At 40.9% G+C, this 27644-nt stretch overlaps 3 protein-coding genes across 3 annotated transcripts in view; 2 read left to right on the top strand and 1 right to left on the bottom strand.

Annotated features, from left to right (window-relative positions):
• Positions 1-188: 188 nt before the first annotated feature.
• Positions 189-8295, top strand: LOC129107028 (dihydroxyacetone phosphate acyltransferase-like). The gene is given in 17 exon segments (XM_054618365.1): positions 189-266; positions 1387-1584; positions 1684-1860; positions 2840-2969; positions 3102-3229; positions 3341-3416; positions 3698-3849; positions 4206-4336; positions 4504-4745; positions 5289-5546; positions 5643-5722; positions 6128-6209; positions 6212-6267; positions 6882-6981; positions 7087-7180; positions 7307-7368; positions 7558-8295. Coding segments are annotated over 17 exon segments (2031 nt in total). The 5' UTR covers positions 189-254; the 3' UTR covers positions 7611-8295.
• Positions 8296-12443: 4148 nt separating this feature from the next.
• Positions 12444-15097, top strand: fam228a (family with sequence similarity 228 member A). The gene is made up of 7 exons (XM_054619071.1): positions 12444-12527; positions 13219-13401; positions 13759-13953; positions 14048-14128; positions 14235-14322; positions 14603-14774; positions 14961-15097. The coding sequence occupies exons 1-7, from the start codon at positions 12444-12446 to the stop codon at positions 15070-15072; spliced, it is 915 nt and encodes a 304-aa protein (XP_054475046.1). The 3' UTR covers positions 15073-15097.
• A 160-nt stretch (positions 15098-15257) lies between these two features.
• itsn2a (intersectin 2a) overlaps positions 15258-27644 on the bottom strand; it is a 37791-nt gene continuing 25404 nt past the window's right edge. Inside the window, exons 21-39 of the mRNA XM_054618250.1 lie at positions 25753-25985; positions 25627-25667; positions 25358-25524; positions 25071-25104; positions 24803-24927; positions 23688-23784; positions 22828-23019; positions 22555-22599; positions 19831-19952; positions 19648-19754; positions 19157-19340; positions 18938-19036; positions 18657-18824; positions 18132-18344; positions 17867-17988; positions 17694-17776; positions 16669-16752; positions 16380-16553; positions 15258-15994 (exon numbers count right to left, since the gene is read on the bottom strand). Coding sequence (XP_054474225.1) covers positions 15843-15994; positions 16380-16553; positions 16669-16752; positions 17694-17776; positions 17867-17988; positions 18132-18344; positions 18657-18824; positions 18938-19036; positions 19157-19340; positions 19648-19754; positions 19831-19952; positions 22555-22599; positions 22828-23019; positions 23688-23784; positions 24803-24927; positions 25071-25104; positions 25358-25524; positions 25627-25667; positions 25753-25985 — 2442 coding nt within the window. The 3' untranslated portion in view covers positions 15258-15842. The remainder of the gene's footprint in view (positions 15995-16379; positions 16554-16668; positions 16753-17693; positions 17777-17866; positions 17989-18131; positions 18345-18656; positions 18825-18937; positions 19037-19156; positions 19341-19647; positions 19755-19830; positions 19953-22554; positions 22600-22827; positions 23020-23687; positions 23785-24802; positions 24928-25070; positions 25105-25357; positions 25525-25626; positions 25668-25752; positions 25986-27644) is intronic.

Raw genomic sequence — 27644 nt, forward strand, 5'->3', positions numbered from 1 at the left:
CACTGTGATGCATCAAGCTTACAGACAGACAGACAGACAGACATGCAGACAGACACTCTGACATGTGGTTGTTAGGATATATGTACTTTGGGGTTGTTCCAGCTGCTCTTCACGGTGGCGGAAGGCGTTTCCTAAACCCAGCGACGCCATTGGCTGCTGCTCCACGTCGGGAGGCGCTCTGAAGCAGAGGAAAACCGAAAGTCTCTGAGGACAGACAGAGACACCTGCGAGCGTTGTGTTTGTCCCTGTAAAGCATGGCGAGCACGGTAAGAGAGCCCAGCACCTGTTTCCCTGCAGCATCACTCTCTGCATCCTTTCTGAACGCTTTGAAAGTTAACGTTATGAAGTGTGCAAGTGTTAACAACGCGACTACAGGATATGTATTTGATGTGTTTTGATTTGATTGCTGAGGCTATTAAAGATATAAATAGTGCATAAATATGTGCCCGGTAGAGCTGAGGTTACGAGCTGAGTAACGTTGCTTAATAGTTCACAAAACAGATAGTGCAGATAAGGAGTCAGTGAGTTGTTTCAGTTTCAACTAGAGAAAGACCTTCAAGGAGTCCTTTGTATTTAAAGATCACCTTCAGACATGGATTTACATGTTTTAAAATGTATAGAAATAATCTGTTTGGATTAATAATTTATGTTTAATATGTTTTTTTTTTTTTTTTTTTCAAAGAACAAAATACATCTAGTCTCTTTCTCTCATTGAAAAATCCAGAATATATGAATATGCACTTTTTTTTAATGCTGGACACAAGATGTTGCATACTTAAGTTCACTTGAGTTCATTCTCTCTGTGTGTGTGTGTGTGTGTGTGTGTGTGTGTGTGTGTGTGTGTGTGTGTGTGTGTGTGTGTGTGTGTGTGTGAGACCTGATGTAAGTTGCATATTGGACCCTGGTTTGCCCTCAGTTGTGATGTCTCAGCAGCGTGCCTGTGTGTGTTCATTCAGGTCAATCACAGATAATCTTTCCAATCAAGGCATATGAATGTCTTCTAGTTCAAAACATACATCATTCAAACTTAAGGTCAAATCTTTTGAAGAAAGGTCATGAAATTTAAGCCTGCGCTGCAAAGATGGGCAGTTTGCCTCTATCTGTCCTGACGTCAGTGGGGAGTTCATTCCACAAACCTTCCAGTGAAACTCATTTTTAGTTAATATAGTGGTTGAAAAAGTGGTATTGCTATTTGTTCAGTCGGCAGACATTAACTTCCCGAAATGTGTTTTATTTTCGCTTTCTTTCCCCTCACATGTGTGAGTCACATCCAGGACACCCAATGATGGCAGATCAGCCATGTTTCTGTCTTCATATTCTATAAAAGGTGTCAAACATCAAACGTAACTGGAATGCTTTTAACATAAAATTGACGTCCTCCTCCAGTATAGGGATTCAGGCAGAGCAGGCCTGGAAAATGATGAGTTTGTGGATATACTGGAAGACAAGAAGCTCAGCAGTGATCTTGGGCATGCCTTCAGGACCTTCAGCCCAAACCCTTTCAAAGGAGCCCCGTCCTGCTCCGCGGCCGACCTCCACAAAGCCGTGCTGGAGTCCCAGTATCTACGCTACATGGCCAAGGAGGTGGGATGGTGTTATTTGAGAAGACGCATTAAAGAAGTTCTATACTATTGCTTCATTGATATGGAGTCAGTCTTTTCCCCTGCGTCCCCCCCCCATCAGATTGCCATGGAGACGGGGTCATCGCTGGAGGAGGTGAGAGAGGAGGCTTGTGGGATTTTGGAGGAAATGTCCCAGAACCTGCAGATGGGGTTCATCCGGCTGATGGCCTACATGCTCACCAAGGTGTTGAAGAGACTCTTCACCCACATCTACGTCAACATGGAAGGACTCAACGCGGTCAGGACTAAATCAATGCTGTATTTAGAACGACAGCACATAACAAAATACACACCACTTACACAGAGCCAGTGAAGGATAGTGTCCGCTGTACACTACAATGTACATCTTTAAAGTAGCTGTTTTATTTAATATGCAAATACAGTAGATCTGAAAGAGTCACAACATCCAAATTTAATTTTATCTGAGATACTCAACATTAGGTAAGGGAGACAATATGGTTGTTTTTTTATTATGCAGGTGATCAATTCTTAGATGTAAACTAAGATGCACTATGAAGCTCTTAGATGCGACGTAAAAATGCAACGTCCAAGAATAACCTCGTAACCTGAGATTGTTTTCTTGGTTTCTACTAATGTGTTGAATATAACCACCACTTGCAAATAATATTTGCCACTTGCCCTAAATTTGGTATTTTTCAACCCTATTTTCTAATGTTCTCTCGCGAGATTATACGCAACTTCGAGCGAGACTTCTCCTTTGCCTTTCGGTGGCGCAAAAAACGCTTTTATTGGACGTAAATGCCGGTGCCAATTTATGTATTACAGCCTGTGAGCGGCACAGACGTCTATTGCGCTCTCCCTTAATACTGGACCAATTTCAGAAATTGTTGTCACCATTAGTTTATCAGACAAAAAAACCCAACAAATACCAAAGAGACTGAGTAAAGTAGATTGTAATCAGTCTCTATTTTTACAATCTTGTTGGGACTGCAACATTTTTCAGTTTCTTAACAATAAGAACAAGCTAATCTTAACAATAAAATGTTTAAGCATATTAAAAAGTGTTTAAATGTATGAAAAAGTGCTTCTCTTTATTGAGATTGATTAATATTATGATACATACAACATATCATATCTCGTTATCTTATGAAAATGAACACTTGATATTTAAGTTATGTTCTAACAAGGGTTCAAAGACTACCAAGAGACTGCTGCTGATACAGCTTTTAGATTTCTCTGTTTTCTGCCTATTTCAGCTCCAACAAGCTGTTCAGGAGAGTCCTGTGATCCTGATGCCCAATCACAGGAGCTATATGGACTTCTTGGTTATCTCCTACATCCTGTTCACCTACGACATCCCAGTGCCTGTTATTGCTGCAGGAATTCGCAAGTATCTATTTTAATGAAAAAAACCCAGAGTATTGTAGATACAACACATTTGCTTAAGTAAACATTTTAATGATGCTCACTCTCTCTCTTTCTCCCTCTATTTGTTCCTCTTTTCTCTCCACTGTAAAGCTCTAGCAGGGATGAAGATGGTCGGAGAGATGATGCGTCGGTCGGGAGCTTTCTTTATCCGACGTGCCATCGGCTCTGACAAACTGTACTGGGCAGTGCTGTCAGAATACGTCAAAACCATTGTCAAAGTAAGACATAAAACATGGAAATGGCCACAGCTTGTAAAATTATTCCTCAATCCAGCAGCTGCTGTATTTGACATTCAGTAAAGAGTGTTTCCAACCATGTTTTTTCTGTAGAAAGGATTTGCACCTTTGGAGTTTTATGTGGAAGGCCTGCGAAGTCGCACACTGAAGTCCCTGAATCCTAAGTTAGGTAAGTGTCACGTCAGCACTTTGTGTGTGTTCCAGGGCCAGAAAGTTGCTCTGTCAGGAAGCCTTGTTGCTTGAACAATTTGAGTTCTTTTGTTTCATATTTATTGGTCCAATTTTTTTATGTTATTGTGTGCAAGATTAGATGTTGTCTGCCGCTGCATGCTGTGTGGTACAGTGTATTTAGGTTGATCTAAACTCTAAATTGTATTTTGTAACGACCTACAATTGCATTCATGCATTGCCACTTGGGCAAAATTCTACATTATGTGCACGTGTCTGCAGGTATGATGCACATGGTGCTGGAGCCCTTCTTTAAAGGTGAGGTGTATGACATCACATTGATCCCCATCAGTATCAGCTACGACCGAGTGCTGGAGGAGTCGCTGCTCGCCCACGAGTTACTGGGAGCCCCCAAACCCAAAGAAAGCACCACGGTACGTCCCGGTCCTGTCACTCGCTTCAATAACCATAATAAACTCAGTACAAGAAGCCTTACCTGCTGCCAGCATTCACTGTGATATTACTGTTTATTGTGAAGGTTAATTGGGTTTAGATGCCCCATTAAGCCTGCCTCTCTCTGAATCTTTTCCAACATGTATTTGTTTGTTACATTATGAAAAAATTCATTAAATATTCCATTTATTGTATCTGCAAACACTTTTATTTTATCTCTAACCTCGTTTACTCATTAGTGCAGGTCAGAAGGGTTCGTGCATGAATAAAGCTGATTACTTCTTGCTCGTGATTCACTCCCACCCTGGCTCTTTTTTTTTTTTTTTTTTTTTTGCAGGGTCTGCTGAAGGCTAGCAAAGTGCTCCAGGAAGATTACGGCAGCATGCACGTGAACTTTGGCCGTCCCATGTCAGTCCGAGACTTGTGCCAGGGCAAGATAAACCGCTGCCAGTACAACCTCATACCTAGGTAGAAAATAAAAGTCCTTACATATAGTTTTTATAGGATTTAAAAAAACCATTAGAATCAAATTGTAATAATTTGTACAATCTAAACTCCTCTAAACTCTAAAACCTCTAGATTTGTCACCCATTGTTCCCGCTCTCTCTCTGTCTCCCTTTTATATCTATTCACAGAGATCTCCCTCAGCAGCCCAGTGCAGAGGCTCAGGCCTGTGTGAGCTGGCTGGCTCATCTGATGGTACGAATCCAAGAGGAGGGCTCTCTGATCAGCCCGTGGTCTCTGATGGCCTCCCTCTTGCTCCAGGCTCCTACCACAGTCTTAACAGAGGAGGGCCTGCCGTGGCATCAGCTCACAGAAAGAACCCTCTGGCTCAGGAAGCTGGCGCTGGACTTTGGGGCTCGCCTGAACTGGCCTGGTGGGTGGAGAAGATAGATGGATTTTTTTTTTAATGTATATTCTGTTAATATTGTATCTTTTTCTGCTTAATTTTGCAGCATTTGTAGCGTTAAGAGGAGTGCTCTTCTTTTAGTGGGCCTGTAGAGGTTTATTTTCACATCCCTTGAGTGACCAGTAGGTGGCATTTCTTTCGTGGTGCATCACACGTGAACCAGACAGGGTTAATGCAGAAAAGTAAGTGAGTTGGATCCGTCAGCGTCTTACGTCGGGATACTAAAGGCTCCTTCGACCCGGTCCGCGGTAGATCAGACAGATTAGACGAATGCGAGTTGGCACAAGCGTTCAGATTCACTTAGGAGTTCCTCAGTGGATTAATGCACTTTAAGTTACTTACCCTAAGAGGACCCCACTGAACCGCCTCACTTAAAAGCTCTTGTGTGTGTGTGCAAATACACACATGCAGGCACCTAAACACACATGCAAATGTACAAAAACATAACAAACCACTCTTTAACTCCAAACATCCCTTGAACGATGATCATGTGGACGCCGTTTTCTCCAGGACAAGTCCCTGACCTGGATGTGATGTCCTCCGCCGTGGCTCTTCATCACTCCATAGTTTGCCGTAAAGCGGGGCGTGTCTACCTGGTCCAGGAGGAAGAGCTTCAGAGGAAACATCCCATCAACCCAGAGGAGGATATGATCAAGACGGCGGCGACGGTGCTGATGCTGGCTTCCTACAGGAATCAGTCCCTGCATATTTTTGTGCGTCCTGCCCTGCTCGCAACGGCAATAAACGTCACAAAGACAGCGCAGAGAGGTGAGGGATACAAGATATGTTTCTCAAATATTACACCATGACATTCATTTATAGATGTTCCTCTTGCCTGCTTGTGATCAAACGTTCTGTTCACAGACGACCTCTTCGCCTTCTTCTGCTTCCTACGAGACGTCTTGTCCAACGAATTCATCTTCATCCCCGGAAAGTCGTCTCAGGTAACAGCCACATCAGCTTCCCTCGGGCATCTCAGGTCAAAGATCGCGAGGAGGTCTGTTGTGCTGTTAAACCCTGGTGATGATTTATGTAGCGCAAACAGGATCACAGCTCTGCCTCTGATAACCCGGGCATGTTTAAGCATAATGTTTACTAACTCGGGTTAGGTGGAGGAGTGTGCATTTGCGAGAAACATTTGGAGTCATTTTGTAGTCTTTTGAGAGGCTAAAGGTTGTGGAAAAGCTTCCCAGGAAGACCAAAATACTTACCTATTCGTCAGCGTTTTGTTCATTGGTCAAAGGCCTTTCTATATATACAAAAGAATACACAAAGTCTTGAAAATATTGTTGGATTGTTATTAAAATTGTGTTTATCTGCCTGTTGATTTCTGTCTGTCCATCAATCAGGATTTTGAGGAGGCGTGCGTCCTCCTGAGGAAATGTGGAGCCGTCCACATCAGTGAAGAGGAAGTGACGGTGTCAGACGCGGGCTGGAGGTGCTGTCCTTCCTGCAGGCGCTGCTACAACCCTTCATAGACTCTTATCAGGTCCTTTTGACTTTTCCTCCCCTGATTGAGATATTGCACTATGCACATGTTGCTGACATGGTTGTAGCTGCCACTAAGGTCATGACCTCTGCTTTTGTTCTGGGAGTTTGGGGGTTTAAGCAACCCTGAGGTAGTTCACAGTATGAACAGTTTTTACTTATTTTCATGCTGATTCCGGGAGTTTTTTTTTTTTAACCTTTGAGTACTTTAGGTCAACAAACACTAGTGAATATGGTATGAAAACAAGGCTCTAATTTCACAATAATTTTTCAGAAAAGTTACCTGGAAATAAATATTTAAAGGAACTAATTCTAGATAAATAGATACAAAGTTGGGAGATAGTTAATTAATTAGAGTTTGGCTTATGAGTAGCTGTTGACTGTATGATGATTAGAGACACTCCCTCTGTTACAAAAAAATGTTGTTTGGTTTGTTGGCTGACATTTCCTTAACATGCTATGATGCTGATAAAATAAAAGTACCGCAGTTGCCAATTATAAAGCAGGTTTCCTCAGTGCATAAAAAGACAGACTAAGATTACTATGTTGGATTGAAATAGTAAAATTAGGCGGTTTATGTCCTTCTGTTTGATCAAGTGTGTTTTTTTTGTTCAGGTGATGTTCAGGTACCTCTGTGAAGACGGAGTTCACGTGTTTGCCGAGAAACAGTTCCTCCCTGCTGTGCGAAACCTGGCTACAAAGCTCATCCTCTCAGGTGAGACAAAGTGACCTCTGACCCCTAGAAACAATCTATAGCTATTAAACTCAAATCAGCAAATTGTTCCCCATCGTTACATATGTGTGTCTGTGTGTGTTTCAGGTGAGCTTCACACCTATGAAGCCCTTTCGTCCGACATGCAGAAGAACCTTTTGTCGGCCCTGCGGAGGCTGGAGACTGTGACCAAGTTGAAGGCGTGAGTAACGAGATTAGCCCCTGCAAATCTGTTTGGTTTTAAGCTCATTTTCTGTGGTGGTTGAGAGGCTGTCTGTGTTTCTGATGCCAATGTATTTAAGTTTCTCTGTCTCTTTCCTCATCACAGGTCGGAGCAGAATGAATACAGACTGAACAAGGAAGCTGTCAGAAGAATCGATGGCATATTTTGTGAGTCGGCTTAACCTGAAACACAACTGATTTTGTGATAAAGATGAACATTGTGACTTGTTAACCTCACCGCCTTTAGAATACGTCGTCTGTCCTCACCGTGTGTTTAAGATTTGGTTTATGGCCTTGTTTGTGTTTTCCACACTAACAGACTTAGGGATTTTTTTTTCTGTTCCTCTCTCACTGTAGCCGGGAAAATCCCTCCCCGGATGCTCCAGACTACACCTGACGCTAAACTTTAGCCTCCGTTGGAACTGTTCCAGCTCAACGTCCTGTTAACCCTTACTTGACCCTTTCCTCTTCTCCTTCCCTCCGTGCCTTTTATATGCAGCCGTCGGTAGAATTGCTTCACCTTAACTCTGCATCCTCCATACCAGTGGTCAGACCTGACCCCGGCAGCGTTCCACTCTTGGAACGTTTGCTACCTCCCCCACTCTCTGTGTCCTTGTTGTCATCAATGACCGAAGAGAACGCTACAAAGACCTGATATGGTGACCCAAGGGCGACAGTATTGCTGATTTCGTTTGAAGTCTATAATCAGAGTTAGTTGATGATGAAGAACGGCATACATACTGTATGACTGATGCACTAGTGATTCCTGTGGATCAACATACTGAACTATAACTGTATTTTAATCAGTTGCATTGTATTAGTATGTTTTTTGTCCTGTAGATATATTGTTGATTGACAAGACTGACATGTCTAAATGAGGAAAATGAACAGTATAGCACTATAAATTAAACTTGATTGCTGGCATAGTAAGTGTAATTATTAGATAGTAAAAACCAAATTATGACAGTTGATTGTATAAACATTACTGTACAAATAAAAAATCTTAGTACTGTACCATTAACAATGCCAAATATCGTAACCCATTAAATGTTTTGTTTTAGACTTTTATTTTAAGTTGGTTACATCTCAATAAATGTAAAACAAATGTGTAACAAAATGCACCATAGATTAATTATTTTTCCACACCTTAATTATAAGTTCTTAATTGATTCTGTTTGTAAAACCAATCAACACCCCCCCTCCCCCTCCCCATGTGACCCCCTCAGCAGTAAGAAGAAGGCCTCTTATGTGCCAGTTTCACCAGTATATTGTGTTAGGCCTACATAGAGATACAAACATTATCTATACACAGGTGGTACGTCGACTTTGATGCGTAAAGCGCTGACGGGGTCTTGACAGAACACCGAGATGTACTCCAACACTCTAGAATTTAGCTTTTTCTCGCCCTCCTTGGCCCTGTGCCGCTCTTTGTCCCATCTATCCCTCTCTCCGTTCATTTGGGAGAACAGGTTGACCTGGATGGTGCGCAGCGTGGCCGCCAGCACGTAGAACCCGCCCTGCAGCATGTGGCAGAAGGCTGCGCCCACGCTCAGCGCGGCGCCCATCAGGTTGGGCACCGTCTCGCACACCACGCACATGCCCTCCAGGAGGTGCAGCGTGCCTTTCCTGGCCAGTGGCTGGTGCTGGTGCTGGTGCTGGTGGAGGGAGCCGCCGCCCGGTGGGGGGGTCGGGTTTTGCTGGACATGGTTCAGCAGGTACCTGGCGCAGTCGGCGAAGTGGGTGAGGGCCCGGCGCAGCGGCAGCAGGGCCAGGTACAGGTGACATGCGGCTTTGGTCAGAGCATGGAAGAGCAGCCGCAGCTCCAGCACGGCGTTGCCTGGAGATAAGAGGGCAGCGGGGTCAGTTTCTAATCTAAACACCCTGGCTAATGTCAGCAACCATTACGCACAGAGTCTGCCACTGGATTAAAGGGCGCACCGTGCCATGTGGGTGTGGCTGGGTATACACCTTAGCACGCGAGGTCTGGACCCATCCTCTGATTGACATATATCACAAATTCAAAAATCACATTTACTATGTCTCTTCACTTTATGCTGCTGTAAACCTGCAAATTTCCCCGCTGCGGGACTAATAAAGGATTATCTTATCTTATCTTATCTCTAAATCAAGTATACAGTTACATTTCCATCTATTGCTGTTTAATTGTTGTCAAAGTAATGTAAGCTACAGGAACAAGTAAGCATAAGTCTCAAAAAATGACAAAGAAGAAATTACTTTTAATGTTTTAAATGTCTCTTTACAACAACTTTTATTAAGAAAAAACATAATGAATGAAGCTTATTTAAGCAAACCTTTTAACTAACAGGTTACTCAACACAGCTAAGTTGTATTGGGTAGTATGCACTGCTACACCTGCAGCAGGGTTTATTCTAATCAAGCTTAATTTGTGAAACGAAAATGAAACTATTGTCATGATTTCCTGAAGATGTCCCAGTGTGACATTCTGTCAAAGGTTTGTGGCTACTGATTAACCATTCTTAGCAAAACTGCAAGGTGAAATTATTTGTTTTACCCAGCAAAATACACACTGTGCAGCCCTGTGCAGAGATATAAATAGCCTTATATCTTATGCTGTAAATCTATGCCAACTGTTTCTGCCATTAGGTAACATACCGGTGCCACAGCCTTCCTGAAGCTTCCAAATCTCCTCTTACAAAATGTTTTCTCTTACCATCTATGAAGCAGAAAATCCACAGCAGGGCAATAATCGCTGCCAGCGAAGTCCACCAATCCATGTGGTCTCCCCCCTGTCCTGGGCTCGGCAACGGGAATAAGGCAAGCAGTAAAATCCCCCAAGTTATGATCTGGCCAAGCCCTGCCCTGCCTCTACGTGGCTAATACCTGCACATTAAGTAGGCCTAGTGCCATTCCCTGCAGGTGTCTGAGAGCTGCAGCCTAGAGCACCTGAGGTGTCAACAGGCTATTAGGACCAACACAACTGACTTCACCTTGTTGTGTCTCACAGAAATGGGCACTACTACACTACTTTGCTGGAGTAGAGTGCCAAATAGTTGCAATCAATGATTTAATAGATTATTTAAAACAAAGATTGCTTAATTATACAAAAAAAAAAAGCATGATTTCCCTCCTGCTCTGTTCTATATCATATGTTATTGCACTTTAGAATATTTGATCTTCCTCACTCCTGTTTTCTTTGAATATATGCAAACCAGAGCCAAGGTTAATCTTACATAACACATGCTTTTTACAGAGCTGATTCTGTCTCATGCCTAGAGAGAATACCTTAGTTCTCAGTGTGTACAAATATAGCCATCATGGGTTTACTACCAAGGCTGGATAAAGGCCAAGTTTGCCTAGACACATGTGAGTGCCAGACGAGGTGGGAGCATTCACCTTTCCTAGAAAAGATACTGTAGTTGTTGCCAATTTAAAAGGAAGAAACAAATCTAAAATTCAAGAGATTAAATTCTTATTCACTAAGAATACCTTGATTGTATTCTTAGTAAATATAAATCATTTTTCCTTAAGAAAATTATTTGGATTTACTAAATCTTTTTGGTCTATATAACTCAGCATACTTTTACTAAATCCAACACATTTTCACTGTTTCTTTTATTATAATTTACATATATTTTTTGTTTTATATTTTAAAAAAATGTATTCAATGCTTTTCACTCAAAATTATAGAAATTAAAATTCATCAATTATATTAAGTGTCATTTTGTTTGCCTTAATTTATTCAAGTAACCATTGGTCACATTATTTTAGGGTGGGGAAGGGAGGGTGGGTTAATTGGAAATTTTGCACTTTTAAGACAATTTTAAAATGTAATATTTTTGATTTTGTTTTAATACTGAGACATCAAATGTGTGTAAAAAAAAATATATAGATAAGGCATGTTCAGGTTTATTCCCACTCCAGGGATGGTATGGGAGTGAAAGATAAATAAATAAGATAAGTAATAATGGTAATAGTTACAGAAGGATGAATAATAAATACCTATACATAAACTACATATATAGGACTTTATATTGGCTACTCATATTTACACAGATATATGCTACAAACAATAGAAAGACACTAAATAATAATAAATAATAAGACTATTTCACTTTTGAAAGAAAAAACTAACATATTCTTCCTGTTACAAAAGAAACTCTTCATTCATAAGCAATAAAAGGCAACCTTGCTAAACTCAATACACTCAGAGCCTCACAGTAACTTATTGTGGCTAGTTTTAGCTCACCAATTTCCCTTCTATTTCAATAATATTAAATAATAATAAAAAAAAATGGGCATACTAATAAATTAAGATACATTTAAATAAAATATACAAAGTAATTACGTTTATAATTTGAAGACGTGCACACCGACTCACACACATACATAAAGCCTGCACTATTTCTATATCTGACCATATTTCTGTGTCACACATGCTTCATATAACAGTGATAGTGTTAGTGTTGGTGCTCCGTGAGCGCCGACCTGCGTCTTTTACGCGCCTGTGAGCCGGTCGTCACGGCTACAGCAAAGCTCCAGACCCCGGACACCTGGAGGAGGCCTCTCTCCAAAAGTCACCGCCTCTGTTGGAGCTTTTCAGAGGGGGAAACCAAAGGTAAGCAGTCGGTACAAGTGTTGTTACAACATGTGTTTGGTGATGTTGGGACCAAAGGAGTTTCATTTTTGACTCATTTTTGGCGGGTTTTTTTTAAGTTTGGACCAAAACATTTTTAAGTCAACACAGGTAAGACACCTTTACTATGGTGACAAGGGGCTGGACCAAAACACACTGTTTGCTTTATTAATACAGTGTAACTATTAAGCATGCTCTAAAACTACAAGATAAGATAAGATAAGATAATCAAGTCCCGCAGCTAAAAGACTAAAAGTGCAGAGTAAAATAAAAAGGCATAAAAAAAAAAAAAATAAAAAAAAAATAAATAAAATAAAAAAATAAATAAAATAAAAAATAAAAATAAAAATAAATAAAACAAGTATTATAAATAAGCAATAAAAAAAACAGTAGAAAAAACAACAATAACTGAAATACTATATTTACAGACAGAGAAAAAAACAACAACTATTTCAACTACTTTTAACTTTTTTAACCATTATTGCACAGTGCAATGTGCAATGTATTGCACAGGTTTCTATTGTCATGTTATTATGTTATTATTGTCCTGTGGTCATGTGGTCTCAAGCTGAAATAAATAAGTTTTCTCTTGATGGCTCCAACCATATTTTTCTCTCATGATTTAGAGATGAGCCCCAAGAAGAAGAAGAACACAGCCAGCGGTGTGATCACCTTCCACACACCTTTTCCTGCCAGCCTGTTGAAATCAGAGGTAAAAGCATTTGCCAACTAATAATTATCCCTTTTCTCTAAATGTCAAAGAGGCCGCCTAGGTACAGTAGTAATCAGGTTTCTGAATGCCTGGCTGCTCCCTTTTCATCCTCTGTCTGTACAGTGTCATGTCTGAATGTACAATGCAGGAATCTCAGTGGCCTCGGACAGATGAATGGAAAGGTTTCGGGTTATTGGTGGACAGATACAGTAGCCACTGTTATCCTCTCTTAACTCAGGACAGTAGGGGTAAAAAAAAAGAAAGCTCTGAGGGATCAGATGACAAGCAGGTGAACAAACCAGTGTTATATCAGTAAAAACACAACAAATAGCACAGTAAGGAAGCTGCCACATTTGTACTGATGTTTTAAATCATGTATAAAACAACCCCCCATAGTGCACTGACACACAAATGTCCCCACGTGTTTGCGTAACAGTGAGATGCAGCTCAGGTTTCCAGGTAGTGACATGATCTGTCAGTGACTGTTGTGCTGGTGTCTGTCTCCTTCTGCTCACCTACATGATTGTGTCTGGTCTGTCTGTGAACTTAGCTGGGATTTCTAAGAGGTTATTGTCCACGTGGAGCTCTGCACATTTGTATGGTATTTGCAATGTTAATTTATATTGAAATGATATATAGTTACAGAAGATGGTAGTGAGTGAGCACAGCTTTGACTCTACTGGTGTTTCAGGAGTGCAGGGCAGATGTGAAGGATGGTACAGACTGCAGAGGGAGTCTGTCTCATGTGACTGTGAGGATGAGGAGCCCCGCTAAATGTGTAAGAGGAGGGAAAAGGGATGAGGCCTCACCCTGTGGGCCACAGCCGGGAGCCAAACAGGACCGGCTCTCTCACACCTCCCTCAGAAGACTGAAGGTATTGCACTCAACCAGACTCACACATGCAGAAAAAGACGGTGGTTACACTACATGTGTTACTATTCAGGCCAAGATGGAGGCTGAAAATCAACAGGCGAAGAAAATAACCCAACAGTTGCTGGATACGGGAAATGGTTTAGTGAAGGTGAGAAGCTGCTCAACTGACAGGAGGATCTGTGTTGTTTTGATGAGCTTAGATTCTCCAAATTCTGTGGTTTTCCAGGTTTTTTTTTATTTGCAGTTTATGTGAAAGGATGTAGCTCTCTACCCTCAACTTTTTCTCTGTCATAAAAGCTTTGCATCTGTAACTTTGTGTCCGTACCTCCCATGTTGGTTGAAACGTGTCTCCATTGAGGACTTGGAGAGGTTTCTGAATCAACGGGACGTAACAGAGCTGAGGAGGAGGGAGCTGCTGCACAAACGCTGGACTGAGCGGGTGTGGTTTCCCCTCCAGACGAGGGTGGAGGAACATGTGTCCAGCTGCAGCCCCGCGTCTGTCAGGAGGCGCCAGAGCTTATACAGTCACTACCTCCATCACAGCAACACCAAGGTGACGCTAATCCCACCGTTCAGTCTGAATAAGACTTCAGAAACATACGAGTGATGTGTTATCATCTAACTGCTGTAATGTATTTCATCTTCAGGGCTTTGTGTTTCTAGAAACCTATGACCTGAAGGAATACAATCCATTTCTTCTACACATCAAAAAGCCACACTTTTTCAAGGTGAAGGAGATTTCTTTTTTTGTGCCTTAAATATTTCACTTAATATATAAAAAAAAAACAGCGTTGTGTCTGTCACTGACACTTTTATCACTCCTTTATCCTCTAGCTCAGTACAGCCGACTTAAAGGACCCATTGTTCCTTCAGTTACATGAAAGACTGAAGGAAAAGAGAACAGCCCGTTCTTGTGAAGCAGGTATTTTCCTTTTTCTTTTTTAAATAAAAGGAAATGATAGACTTATATGAATGCTTTGCTTTGAGAGGAGAGATCCGCAATGTCATTTTCTCTTTAACTTTGGGGAATAAATGTAGGACTATTTCACTTTTGAAAGAAAAAATAACATATTCTTCCTGTTACAAAAGAAACTCTTCATTCATAAGCAATAAAAGGCAACCTTGCTAAACTCAATACACTCAGAGCCTCACAGTAACTTATTGTGGCTCATTTTAGCTCACCAATTTCCCTTCTATTTCAGGATGCAAATACACAAGGAGACAAGTAGAGAAGCTACCTCAGAGTGGTCGTCCTCTTTGTGAGTCTGTGACTACTCAGACCGGCGTACTGCTACAGGCCTCATCTAATCCTCCAGCCACTGCATCCAGAAACACTCCAGTGGGAGATGAGACGGATGGGAGGAGGTCCAGCAGGTACAAATATACAGTTTTATTAGGAGAAGTTTTATTGTCAAAACATGTTTTTTTATAGAACAAAGCAGGATCTGCAGTGACTTTGTGATAACCAGCTGCAGGACAATACTAGTTAAGGATGGCAGCAAAGCTCATTCCGTTAGGATAATGTTAAGACGTAACGTTGTGCATGTGTGTCTCATCCAGGCTCGACACCATCCCATACCACATCACTGCAACTTCCACACCAGATGGGAGGTGCCATCAGACCGGCTGCTGGCTCCTCAGATGTGGATGTCATCAACAACCAGCGAGTTAACAACAGCTTCAGTCCTCGCCCACATCCAAATAAAATCCATATTAACCATAAATCTCCACCTCCGTTCACTTCTAACTACCTCACATTTTCCCCAGGCAGTGTACTATAAAGGGTTATTGTGTAGGACTACATGAAACCAGGAATGTGTTGACAAAGCAATAAAGAAAATGTTTACTGTATGTGTATGTACATTTTATTCATGCCATTTTCAGGATTTAATGGCAGACTTCGGGATAACATTTGACATTACATTGTACAGTAGTGTGCAGCATTGAAAATGACAGCATAACAGGGACGTCTGGCAGTGTGCAGGTGAATGTATAACAGGACGTACGTCTTCATCAAAACAAAGAAGACATGTTGGACGGATGGTATTCTTCTATTAAGAGTAAAATAGTGTTGTGTACAAATTTGTAGAAACTCAACCATTTAGCAAATCTAACTGGACAATTATATTAACATTTTAGCTGGTTTGTTGGTAACAAGAACACCCTTTTTCCACAATACATTACTACTCCATCAGTATGTTATTCTCCATTTTGGCAAGTTCTCCTTCCCTTTCTGTTAAAGGTCACTTAAAGGAGTTTGGGTGGCTCAAGGCAGAAAAATGCAGTGACGGTAAAATCAAAAGTTTTTCAAGGCAACCCTCGCTACAAATAGGCACTTATAGAAGTGTGCGGATGTTTATGCTTATGCAAAATGTCTTCTCTTCATTACTAGAAAAATAGGTGTTGCTGGTGCCTGAGAGAGTGTTTGTCTGTGTGTTGTCCTCATTTGGTTGGCTCGTAAAGCTGCAGGTCTAGTTTGACCCAAACTTCTCCAGTGGGGACTTCATGCAGTAGCAGGCGACGGTTGGCTGCACCTTTGCTCTCCATCTCTTTCTTTATAGTTGCCACGGGAACTTCGGTACGACCCAGGAAATCTGTAGAAGCAGAAAAAAAGAAAAGAAAAGAAATGCAAGATTTCAAGGGATTTTAAATATAAGTCGAGGCTGGTAATTACAATTTTTGAGGATAATACCAATGTCCTTATGTCAACAGATAAAGATCTTTTGCAGATAGAGATATATTATTATGTGATAAGCGAAGAACAAAAAGACAGAACACAGTAAAAAGGGATTGCAGCATACCAAAACCAAAGATGGAAAGGATAATGTCTGTCGCTTAAAAAGCTCAGAATGAGACATCAGAGCCTGAATAACAACCAGTGATTATGTTTGTTTCCTTCATTCTGTACATGCAGGACAAATTGGACAAAAAGTCTAACAACCCATCTTGTTTCTGTGAGACTATCTGTTATCCACTGACCGTCTGGTGAGAACTGGTCCTTCTCAAACACAGTGAGACACAGGATGTCCTGGTAGAGGTCCTTGATAAAGAACTGGCAGTTGAAGTTCCACTTTGGGTTCAGAGTGTCGCTGGCCGGTCGGGAGGTGTAGCACTGCGCCCCCATCGTCAGCTCACAGTACGGATTGCTCTTACCTGGAGAGAAATAATAATGGTTGTTACATTTACTAGATATTTCTGCTAACTGATTTGGATAGACACAGGGCAACAGGGAGAGCGATGGGGTCTTCATTCCTTCATCAGGCCTCACCGTTGGGTTTACAGGCTTTGAGCTCCTGGGCTTCAGTGACGGTTACCAGCAGACGGCCGATACCGCTGGTCTTTAGGGAACGTGCTAAAACAAACACACAGACATGAGATGTAGGCAGACAACACTCCCATCACATATTTAGCAGCTGAAAAGGCTGCTAGTGTGACTAATGTGTGGACAAAACAGGTCCTTATACACTTCAGGGGGATTACAAATGTGACAAAATAAAAATGATCCTTTGTTAAAATTATTTTGGGAGGATGATTATGGATTTTAGGGTAGGGAAAGCAGGGGTGAGTTTAACAAAGTTATATTTTATCCATTGCCTGCTAGATTGATGAAAACAAATCTAATAATTACTTTTCCCCCATTGCAATACACTTCAGGAATTTTGTTAATTGATTTTAGTAATTAAATGTTCTCTCTGCCAACAATTGTTCCTTCCTTCACCTTAGTTTGCATCACAAAAAAAAGTTAAACAAATGAATGTGTCTTTAAGTTGACCTATATAATTAGTTTTATATAATAAGTTTTACATAGTATCTCTTTCTTCTAAAACAGAGAGGCTACAATAGTCATAATATTGGTATGTTTAGTATACATTTTCGAAAATTGTTAATTCCACTTCTTATGTGCACATTGTAAAATAAAATCATTATTTTGGTTTAAGTAAGATTCAACTATTTTTAAAATGTTATGCTTTAGCCCTTTTATTTAATGGTGAGACGAGTTGTACAAACTCATTACGTAATATTGGGGGAGGAAGTTGAAGTTTTAAATATTTTTTCTAAGTCAATAGAAGGATCCAAAGATATTATTAATATTGCAAAGGAAGATCTTGCTTTTTAAAAAAAAGTGAAATGTAATATATTCAATCTCAATAATTATTGTACAGTGTTCTGAGAATAGGAACTGTGGTCAGTTTTTTCACAGAGAACAATTGCTTTAGAAGGACATTGTACAATTTTCCAGCACACACACTCACCTGTTCATTAGGTTCAATTAGAAAAATTGTGACTTCTTACCTTGGTAAGCCTTCTCTCTCTTTTTCTTCTCCGTCTCTATGAAATGTTCCGATGCAGCTTTGATTTTCTGGACCCACGTTGTCCTATCGACACAGTACACACATGAATCCTTTCCTTTGTTTGAGTAGGTGACTGGTTAATAAGTGGGTGAAGATGTACATGTGCATGCGTACCTCTCGTTTAAGGTCTCCGTTTTGAGTGTGTAGACACGATCGATGTGTGAGACGTGGAAGAGCGGCTCATCGCTGGACGGGTCCGCTGGCATTTTTACCAACACCTCATTTAGAAACAGTGGCTGAGGAAGAAAAATGAAGTGATGAATGACTTAAGGACAGAAGTCTAGAGAAGGAGAATAAGAAGACTTCACCTGCTGTTTGTCAGAAATAGGAATAGGTATCTATATTCCTGTCTACGATAAGCGCCTATCCTCTCGCTTACTGTTTTGTACATCTTCAGCTGTATGTTTGTCTTGAGGCCGAATAGCTTGTCTGGTCCTGAGGAGGAGAAGGGTTTGGCGCTGTGTGTGAGGAGGAAGAAATCATTGAAGAGGAAAGCCCACAGCTCTCTGCTGCTTTTGGTTTTGTAAAGCCGACCGCTGTGGAGCAGCTTGCGAGGCCCGAGGCAATTAGTCAGCGAGTTGAAGACCAAGTGCTGAAAGACAACAAAGACAGGCATGACTGAGCAGAAAAGTAGGAAAGGACGAAAACTATCAAGTATAAGTGCTTTTTTGGTGAAAAATGCTCTGCGGCTTTCCTACTATATGTGTGCATTTATTTTGGCAACATATGGGATGAATTCTGATGTGAAGGAGACGTGAACATGAGTTATTGTAAAGCAATCGAGCAGAATCTATCACAGTGGCATCCGACATAAAATGCACTGCAGAGGTTATAACTGTACTTTACTGCAGCAGTAAAATATTGACATTTATAGACTACTTAAAAAATGTCTGCATGTGTTTACCTCTATAGCTCCGTCACACTGCACGTGAGTCTGTATCCACTCCAGCCTGTCGGAGTTCTCCTTCTCCCGGACTCCCTCGTTGACCTGAGAGCACAGCTCCTCGGCCCGCTCCAGAGACTCTCTCAGTGGGCCGCGGTCCGCATGACAGTCTGGTGTGTGCTCCAGGATCTGACGAACCAGGAAGAGGAAAGGAGGGAGAAGTGGAATAGAAACAATGAATATCAGGAAAAAGGTAGTAGGTTGGGAGCGTTGTTATTAGACATACAGATTTGTTCACATACATTCTTTATGAGCAGGGGGTAGCGTGTGATCCTCTGCATGGGCTTGAGGAGGAAGCTGGACAGTGGCATTCCTTTACAGCGGTAGTTAGTGGCTATCTTCTGCTCAAAAGCGGGCAGACAGCGGGGGAGAAAAATATATTTTATTGTCTGTTTTGTCCCTTTGTTTCTTAAAAAAACAACTGTTTTCTAATCTCACTATCCATTATCTGCAACCCGTACCTTGAGGAAGTCTTTGAAGTCCTGCTGGTTGTGGGTTTTGCTCTGAAGCAAGGCAGCGGCGTTGAGCTGGCAGGAGCAGAAGCGGATGTAGGGCTGCATGTGCGCGAGCTCCGAAGCCAAAAGGTCTCCTATCAGCTGAACCGGCATGTTCTCCCCTTCAGTCTTTTTACGGACACGCAGCGCTCTGGAAAACACAGATGATGATGTAAAACACAGATGATGATGTAAAACACAGATGATGATGTAAAACACAGATGATGATGTAAAACACAGATGATGATGTAAAACACGATTTCTGTTACATCTTCATTACTGGATCAAAATCTGTTTAACAGTGGATTTTCAATTCAGTAATTTTTTATTTCAATCATCCAATCATTTGCAGTTGCTTCCTTTAACACATAGTAGACATCAACCTTCATTAAAGAAGCAGAGTTTATGCACATAACATTTCCCAGAATGCTTCAAAAAAGGTGGTAAGTGGTACCTACTTAAGTAATTTGGTGTTGCACATAATCAGCTCCCTCCAGTTAACAAAGATCATTCCCATCTCAGCTTCTGTTAGCCGGCCTGACTCGGACATGGGCTTGTAGAAGACCTAATGCAAATGGACAGAAATATGAAATACTAGAGAAAATACCAGTTCCTGTATGTTTGTGTGTGTACGGTCGTACCTCTAGAACCAGCTCCAGGTCTTCCACGTAGGTCTCCTCAGTCTGGATGAGCTCGTGGATGTAACCCTGCCTCTTCCTCTCCTGAGGGCTCATTGTGTCCAACGTCATGAGGTCAGCACACCCTGCAGCGCACGCACATGCAGACAAGCAAACATGCGGGCATGCACGCACGCATGCGCGGACACACAAGCATGTGCATCACACACAAAATACTTTTCTGTCAATCATCAATACGGTGTCTGAAGAAATACATCAAGCACTCTTGTCAAAAAAAAAACTGACACCCAGAGCGTGTTAAAATCTGCATTTATTATCAGCTCTATATATTTATTTACATTTAATGCACAGACAAGAGTGAGGCACGTTGTAGTTGCGGTACATGAACTCAGGGAACATCAGCAGGCAATGCTTTAAGCTAAAATCACTGCTACCAAGGACGCTGAACTAAAGAAAAGTGCTGCGCCCTTCATGGTGGAGCGCTCGCTCCTAATGGTTGCATAGGTGTGAATGAGTAGAAGTAGATAAAGCTCGAGGGAGAGAGCAGTGGAAGACTCAGTTAGTATTCTTTGAGTTTCAAACTTTGTAGAAGTTGTAGGAAGGTCAGCAGTGTGGTGTCATTATCCCTACTCTACAGTCTACTCTTACCAATGCTAATATCTCTGGGTTTTTGTTTTGCTTTTTTGCTGGTGGTATCACAGTTCAGTACAGGATGAGTCTCGAGCTTAAATCGCTTGGAAGCATTAATTAATAAATGAAGGAGTGCATCAGAAGTGAATAATAAAAATCACAATAAGTTTGTTTTAGTACGAGCAATGCGTCGGCAAGCAGCAAATCAAGGTTATCGGTTATTTAAGCAACGGTGAGGCTTCACGTTGGTCCATTTTAGCAAGGTTTAGTGTTGTTAGTGCAAGAATGAGTGACCCTGTTAAAAAGTTGTAGCCTTAAATTTAGAAAACTAAATGACTTCAGTCTCAATCCATTAACATATTATTTTCCTTATACTGTGTAACTAAACTATTTTAATTCATATTTCCAATCATCTTTAGCAAAACTACACATTTCATGCCTTTGTATCAGAGGGACAATAGCCTTGTCTAGCTGCCTCTGCCTCCCTCGCCCCCCCTGGTTAATTAGTTGGTTAAAGAAACATCAAGGGAAACACAGAAAGAGGAGAGAGCGAGGGGGGTAAGGGGGAGTAATAAATGCCTTATAGAAAATTACAGAGGAGAAGGTCAAAGGAAGCAAAAAAAAAAAGGGACTCAAAACAGAGAAGCATAGAACAAACACACTCCTAAACGAGTGAGGTGGAAAGCGCACAGAACCGGGCTGTTCTTGCTGACGGCTGGGGTTTCCTGTTGCGATAGGGCAATTCGGATTGGCTCAGGGAGGAAGAGGAGGAGGAGGAGGAGAAAGAAGAAAAGGAGTAGAGAGGAAAGCCAGCATTACTGTCCTACAGAGGAAACAGGAAGAAAAAAAAAGAGATGAAGGGGAGGAGCGGGAGGGGGGAGGTGAGTGAGATGAAGGAGAGACGAAGAGACATTAATATAGTTTTAATATTAATGCTAGACTCTTACATGCAAGTGCATTAATAATGTATTTCTGTAAATGTAAATGTTGTTACTAATCATATCAGCTGGAGCGTGATGGTAATTTCTCTGATGAAGCGCAGGCCTTGTGTGTGTCAGTTCATGTTCATTAGAATTAAAATTTCATTGTGTTTTGTGTCTGCTGCTTTAACAAGTTCATCCTAATTAAACGTCCAGAGTGTTCGCTCTTGTTAACAGAGATTGACTGCTGTGGGGAGAACATGCAAGCTATGAATACTAATTCAAAAATACACCTCCTGCTTCAGAATGAGCAATTAAAACAATAAAAAAAAAAAAAAGAATCAGGCCAGCTATGTGGGAATAAGTTAATTACACCCAACAGAGCAATTATCAGTGTGCTGTACACACAGCAGTATGCGTAGTGGAAAAGTGCATTGTGCATCTCAACCTACCTTATCAATCTCCCAGTGAAAATAAAGCTTCAAAAATGTGACTGATTATGATGAATACATGTGCTCTTAATTTGAAACTGATCAGTGGTTGTTCCCTTTTAAAATTGGTGACCCAGTGATTTGTTGGAAAAACATTTTGGGAAAAATGCTCATTCACTGTCTTGCAAAGAGTTAGATGACCACTCTAAGTATGAAGCTATAGCAGAAGTCTGTTAGCTTAGCATAAAGAGTGAAAACGAGGGGAAACAGCAAGCGTATCTAGTTAGCCTTATTATATGTCTGTTTCTGTAATGTTAGAGCAAATTACATTTAACATGTTTTTTAGTGAGCGTTAGACTTTTTTGTTAGTTCTACCTTTTGATAGAGAGAGCAAGACCAACTTTTTTTTCCCTGCTTCCTGTCTTTATGCTAAGCTAACCGCCTTCTACCTCTAGCTTTATTTTATATAAGACAGACAGATATTCTCAGCAAGCAGATGCATAAACATTGTTCCCAAAAATGAATGATTTTAAATTGTCAGTGCAACCGTTTCAGGGACATTAAAAAAAAATGGCAAAATAAATATTAATTTAACTTTTTGTCTTGTTGATTTAGGAAGGTGTAAGACACCAATCATTTCAATAAGTATCACACCCAGAGTATGTGGGGATTTAGCCTATTAAGTGCAGTGGGTTCATGTTCACCAATTATCCGTCAGTGACAGAAAGCAACTCTTTTAATCTTACCGTCAGTCTCTCCATGCTCTGACATGGATGAGGGATCTACTGAGCCTGCAGTGAACCAAGTCAACCAATCAGATTGTCAGCAACAAGAGAGACGTTTCTTTCTCCAGCTGATAAATATATCAGTTTCCATCTGTCTTATTTTTCCCCAAACAGCAATCCCACAATAATTCCAACTACACGTGTGCATTAATAATTCTCTCTCATATAGACAGATAAATATTGTCCCTCTTTGAAAAAGCTGTAAGGCAGAAAAAAAACATGCAGTTGACTCACATTGCTGACTGGGGTCCGATTCTGTTGTCATCTTGACATAGTTGGTGGGCAGCAGGCCTGTGACCCCGTTGGCGTCTCCTTTCCACCAGTCAGGGTTGGTCTTGTCCAGGATGCTGATCAGCTGACCCTTGGAGAAGCTCAGCTCATCCCGATTGGCAGCTGTGTAGTCGTACATGGCAATAACTTGGCACACTGAGGGTTCAGAGGCACAAATGGGGTTTTATGAGGACGTGACTTTAAGCATGTCGATAAATTAGATGGCTCAACGACTGTTGGATGGATAGCTATGACATTTTCTACTGACATTCGTGGTCCCCAGAGGATAAATCTTTTTGACTTTGGTGATGCCCTGACTTTTCATCCAGCACCACCATGAGGTTGATTTGTGATTTTAAGTGAAAGGTCTCGACAACTATTGGAAGGATTGGACATTAGTGTTTAGCTCAGAGAGCTGCCAGCATGGCTGTAGACTCCAAAAAATGGTAAATGTCATCAATCTATTGATAATAATAAAATAGAGCAGTAATTGGATATTTGTAAAGTCAACGATGCCGTTTAACCGTAAAATTCACAAAATGACAGAAACTACATTATGCAATCCTCAATTGTATGCACTAATTCCAGGTTAGTCAGTCACTGATATCCAGCGTCACAGTAATTTAATTGCATTTTGGTATTTGCACAATACGTGTTTCATGCTTTAAAGCATAATTGTATGCTAAATGTCCAAAACAGAGACACAGAAACTCAACAGCAGATATTGGCAGTGTTGTAAAAAGTATTCGTGGCCAAGAAATATGTGTCCGCTTGGTTATATAAGACAGAACCAATTGATCACAGTGTTCAAAGTGTGTCAGCACCTGGCAGAGGGGAGGGGGATGACTTGCTGCTGGAGGGACCGAGGAGCTTGACGTGAGAGGAATGAAACCAGCCTCTCTGCCGCTTCTTGCCTCGAGCCTGGAGGGCAAAGAAACCAGCGAGAGTAAATCAGTCGCCTGTTGGTTCAATTCTGAAATCTAACATTGATGAATCGATTTTATTTAGTGTTGAGAGCTGAACCTCCAGAGTCTCAGCAGGGCAAACAACCTATACTGAATCGTGACGGGCCTTTAAAAAGGGAGGATATATATTTGCTGCCTTCGCTAATCAAGCCAAAGCTCAGCTTAAGCCTGAGGAATGACTAATCCGACTTAAAAGAATTTAATACAAATCAAAATCAGCATATTCTTCACTGAAGGCATTGGACAATTTGACAAATCTGTGGTTATCCTCCATAATGTTAATTCAGATTTTGACAGTCTTGTCTGAACTGTCACCCTCCTGCAAACCTCACTCATTACAGTCTCATTACTGTGTCAAACAGTTCGCAGAGAGTTTAAACATCTATAGCAGCAGCAGCAGCACAAAGTAGGCGGTTGGGGTCGACCTCTCACTGCTGCAGATGTACGACCTATAGACAGCCCTGTTATTACTCCTCCTACCTCACCAGCTCTTCATTGATCTGAGAAGTCAGCAGATACAAAAACATCTACAGCACCAGCTGTGTTTCAGTGGTACATTTACTAACATTGTGTCATTTTTCACATGATGCATTAAACATGACTGTGTACCGTGTTGCAACACATGTTTCTTTGAATCTATCAATACAATATTTTATATTTTTCTTATTATTAAATATTTCAATTTACATTTTTTTCAGCATTCTTTAAACAGAGGAAAAAAAGACCGTTACTGTGGATATTCAAATATTCTCCACTATGACAGATTACTCATTCATATACAGTGGTCTGACGTGAAATTGACCTTGAACTGCACATCAGCATTAAGAGAGAAATACATTTCTGTAAAACCTTGTTACTGACATTTTATTCTTTTATTTTCAAATTGATTTATACACACATATATATGTATACATATAGATGTATACATATAGATATATATACACACACACACACACACACACGCACACACTGACCTGCAGTTCCCCGAGCCACCAGCCGGTGGAGTTCTTGGCCAGCACCACAATCAGTTGCCCTGGAGACAGATGCAGCTGATGCATCGTCGGGGCAACGGCTGGGGTGGAGACTGCCTGGGCTATCTCTGTTGACAAAACAGATGTAGCTGAGGATGGATAATAGAGTTCATCAGTCTGTCTGTCTGTGTCTGTGTCTGTGTGTGTGTGTGTGTGTGTGTGTGTGTGTGTGTGTGTGTGTGTGTGCAGTATTTATGAATAGCTGTCTCACCAGGCTTTTTGATTGGAGCTCCAAGTTTTGACACCTAAATTAATAAAGTAGCAGTTCATTAAGAAGTAAAGTAATAAATAAATAAGTAATTTGCATTCAAATTAAAGAAAATATTAAATAAAAGATGAGTCAAAATATAGATTCATAGATGAATCACTTTGTAGAAAAGAATGTCAAGTAATAACACAAGCTTATCATAGGTTTACAGCTGACTAATATTTGCAATATAATTAATATATAATATTCTTTATGCAATTAATTAAATTAAAAACACAAATCTGGGTCACCTCAGGTTCAACAGGTCGGACATAGTTGGAGGGGAAAACCCCGGTCTGATCCCCGATGCATCCTCGCCACCATTCTCCCTCTCTCTCCGTCACCATGACAACATCTCCCTCAACAAACGTCAGGTCCCCCGCCTCCGGGCTCTCATAAGTGTACAAAGCCACGTACTCTGGTTTGGATGCAATACAAGAGCATAAGTCAGAGCAACATATCTGACAGTTGGCTTGTTGTCATGATTAAACTTTTTTTTTTACATATAAACTATTCATACCTTCTAGCTGGACAGAGTCCGATGTGTCAAATGCATCCACACTGAAATGGGAACAACACATTTTCACATTAGTCTTAAAGTTCACATCAGAGAGGTGTGTGTGTGTACTCTTGTGTATCCTCATACTCTGTGTTGCCTCCTGTCTCCAAGGTGACGTAGCTTTTGGGAAACCATCCCTGAGTCCCGTTGAGCTGTCCCAACCACCAGTCTTCTCTCTGCTGCAGCACGCCGATGATGTCGCCCTGTGAGAAGCTCAGCATTGCAGTGATGACGTCAGCAGTGCCAGAGGCGAGGTTGAGGTTTGTTTCTGAGGTGGCTGACCATGAGGAGACGGCTCGAGCCAACAGAGAGACGGAGGACTGAGGAGTGGGATGAGAAGGGCAGCAAGGTTTCAAATAAGAAGCGAGCAATTCTTCAGTGAAATCAAGGAAAGCATCAAATCAATCTCTGGGTGAATCATGCTGATATAGAGCAACTTAAAATAGCTTTGATCTCCTGACACTTTCTGACCATGAGACCTGCTAACTTGGAGGAAAGTTGCCTTTAAGTTGCACACACAGTGACTTGGGAGTCTTAACTTTGGACTTGATCCTCAAAGACTTCACTTTGACTTGCAAAAAAATGCATCTCTCTGTTTGAGAGGCTAGAGGGATGTGTTAATTACAATTAAAAGACCCAGTGTAATCATACAATACGGCTGTACTGTAACTATTATTGAAAAATAGGTTACAGTAATTATTGCATGCCTAATGATTTTAGATTTTTTTTCCTGTTACCCTGAGTAAGGTTAGTCTATGGACATTTTGAGAGGCTAAATACAGTAATTTACCTCAAAGGAAAGCTTTCATTGTGTGTGTTTTCGTATTGCATTGCTGAAACTTTATGCAAATTCCTTAGATATACCTATGCGATTTTCTAAGCAGACCGGATGGCATTCAGCAGATGATGGAACGTTCATTACAAACACAGGAGACATGAGACTTGACCCACAAAGACTTGACTGGGACATGGCAAAAATTACTTGAGAGCATCTCGGCTACTAACACGTTGACGTTATCTGCTGGGAGATGGAGATCTGTAAATGTCTGTGTGACCCACAGAAAGGCAAACAGGGAGAATAACTCTCTGTAGGGAAAAGCTATAAATATACAGCCATGCTGCTGTTGAAGATGTATATGTTTGTGTGTGTGTGTGTGTGTGTGTGTGTGTTTGTGACAGCAGCAGTGTGTGTACCAAGCCAGACCTAGATAGTTGACTGCCAAAGACTGTTTATAGCTCAGATATACTATGAAGGCAGACACCACTAAACAGACAGAGCAAATAGCTGTAAACACATGTTTATATAGCAACATGTTTGCAAAAACGGCTGCTTATTTACATCCAACAGAGAAACATTAGCATTCATTCAGAGTCATGTCTTAGGTCACCTCACTCTCCTTTTAGCTCTGTTTTGGTTGCCACCAACTCCCGAGGGTAATATGTGGCTCTTTAGCTGCTAAATGCTCCACTATGTTCACCAGCTAGATGTTAACTTTGTCTGTAAATACATAACAGCTGGAAATGATGTGGATGAGAGCGGTGGGACTGAACATAAAAAGTAAAGTTGCGGAACGGAAAACCAAAACAATCCATTATTAATATCAAATAATAATTAAGATAAGATTAGATAATCCTTTATTAGTCCCGCAGCGGGGAAGTTGACAGGATTACAGCAGCATAGAGGATAGTGCAAACAAGAGACATAGTAAAAAAAACTATTATAAATAAGTAAACAAGTAATAAAAGTAATAAACAGGAAAGAATATTAAATAAGTAAAAAAAAGCAAAAAAACCCAATAACAAAACAACTAAAAAAAAATATATATTATATATTATAAACAATTATAGCATCTTTAATCTGACTAAATGGCAACAAAGGGAGGCCTTAATTATTCCAACAGCGCTTCTGAAAATAAATAATAAAAACGTTTTGTCCTTGTCATGCCTGGTAACAGAGAGTAATACAAAAGGAATAGAAA

Source organism: Anoplopoma fimbria, chromosome 18 (assembly GCF_027596085.1).
Source record: "Anoplopoma fimbria isolate UVic2021 breed Golden Eagle Sablefish chromosome 18, Afim_UVic_2022, whole genome shotgun sequence".
Lineage (NCBI taxonomy): Eukaryota > Metazoa > Chordata > Actinopteri > Perciformes > Anoplopomatidae > Anoplopoma > Anoplopoma fimbria.

What these genes read in the sequence shown, in the direction of transcription:
- fam228a (XM_054619071.1), top strand. Translation starts at nt 12,444, where the DNA reads ATGAGCCCCAAGAAGAAGAAGAACACAGCCAGCGGTGTGATCACCTTC. An exon ending in TCCATCACAGCAACACCAAG is followed by an intron (nt 13,954 to 14,047) that starts GTGACGCTAATC and finishes TTTCATCTTCAG; the next exon opens with GGCTTTGTGTTTCTAGAAAC. An exon ending in AGCCCGTTCTTGTGAAGCAG is followed by an intron (nt 14,323 to 14,602) that starts GTATTTTCCTTT and finishes CTTCTATTTCAG; the next exon opens with GATGCAAATACACAAGGAGA.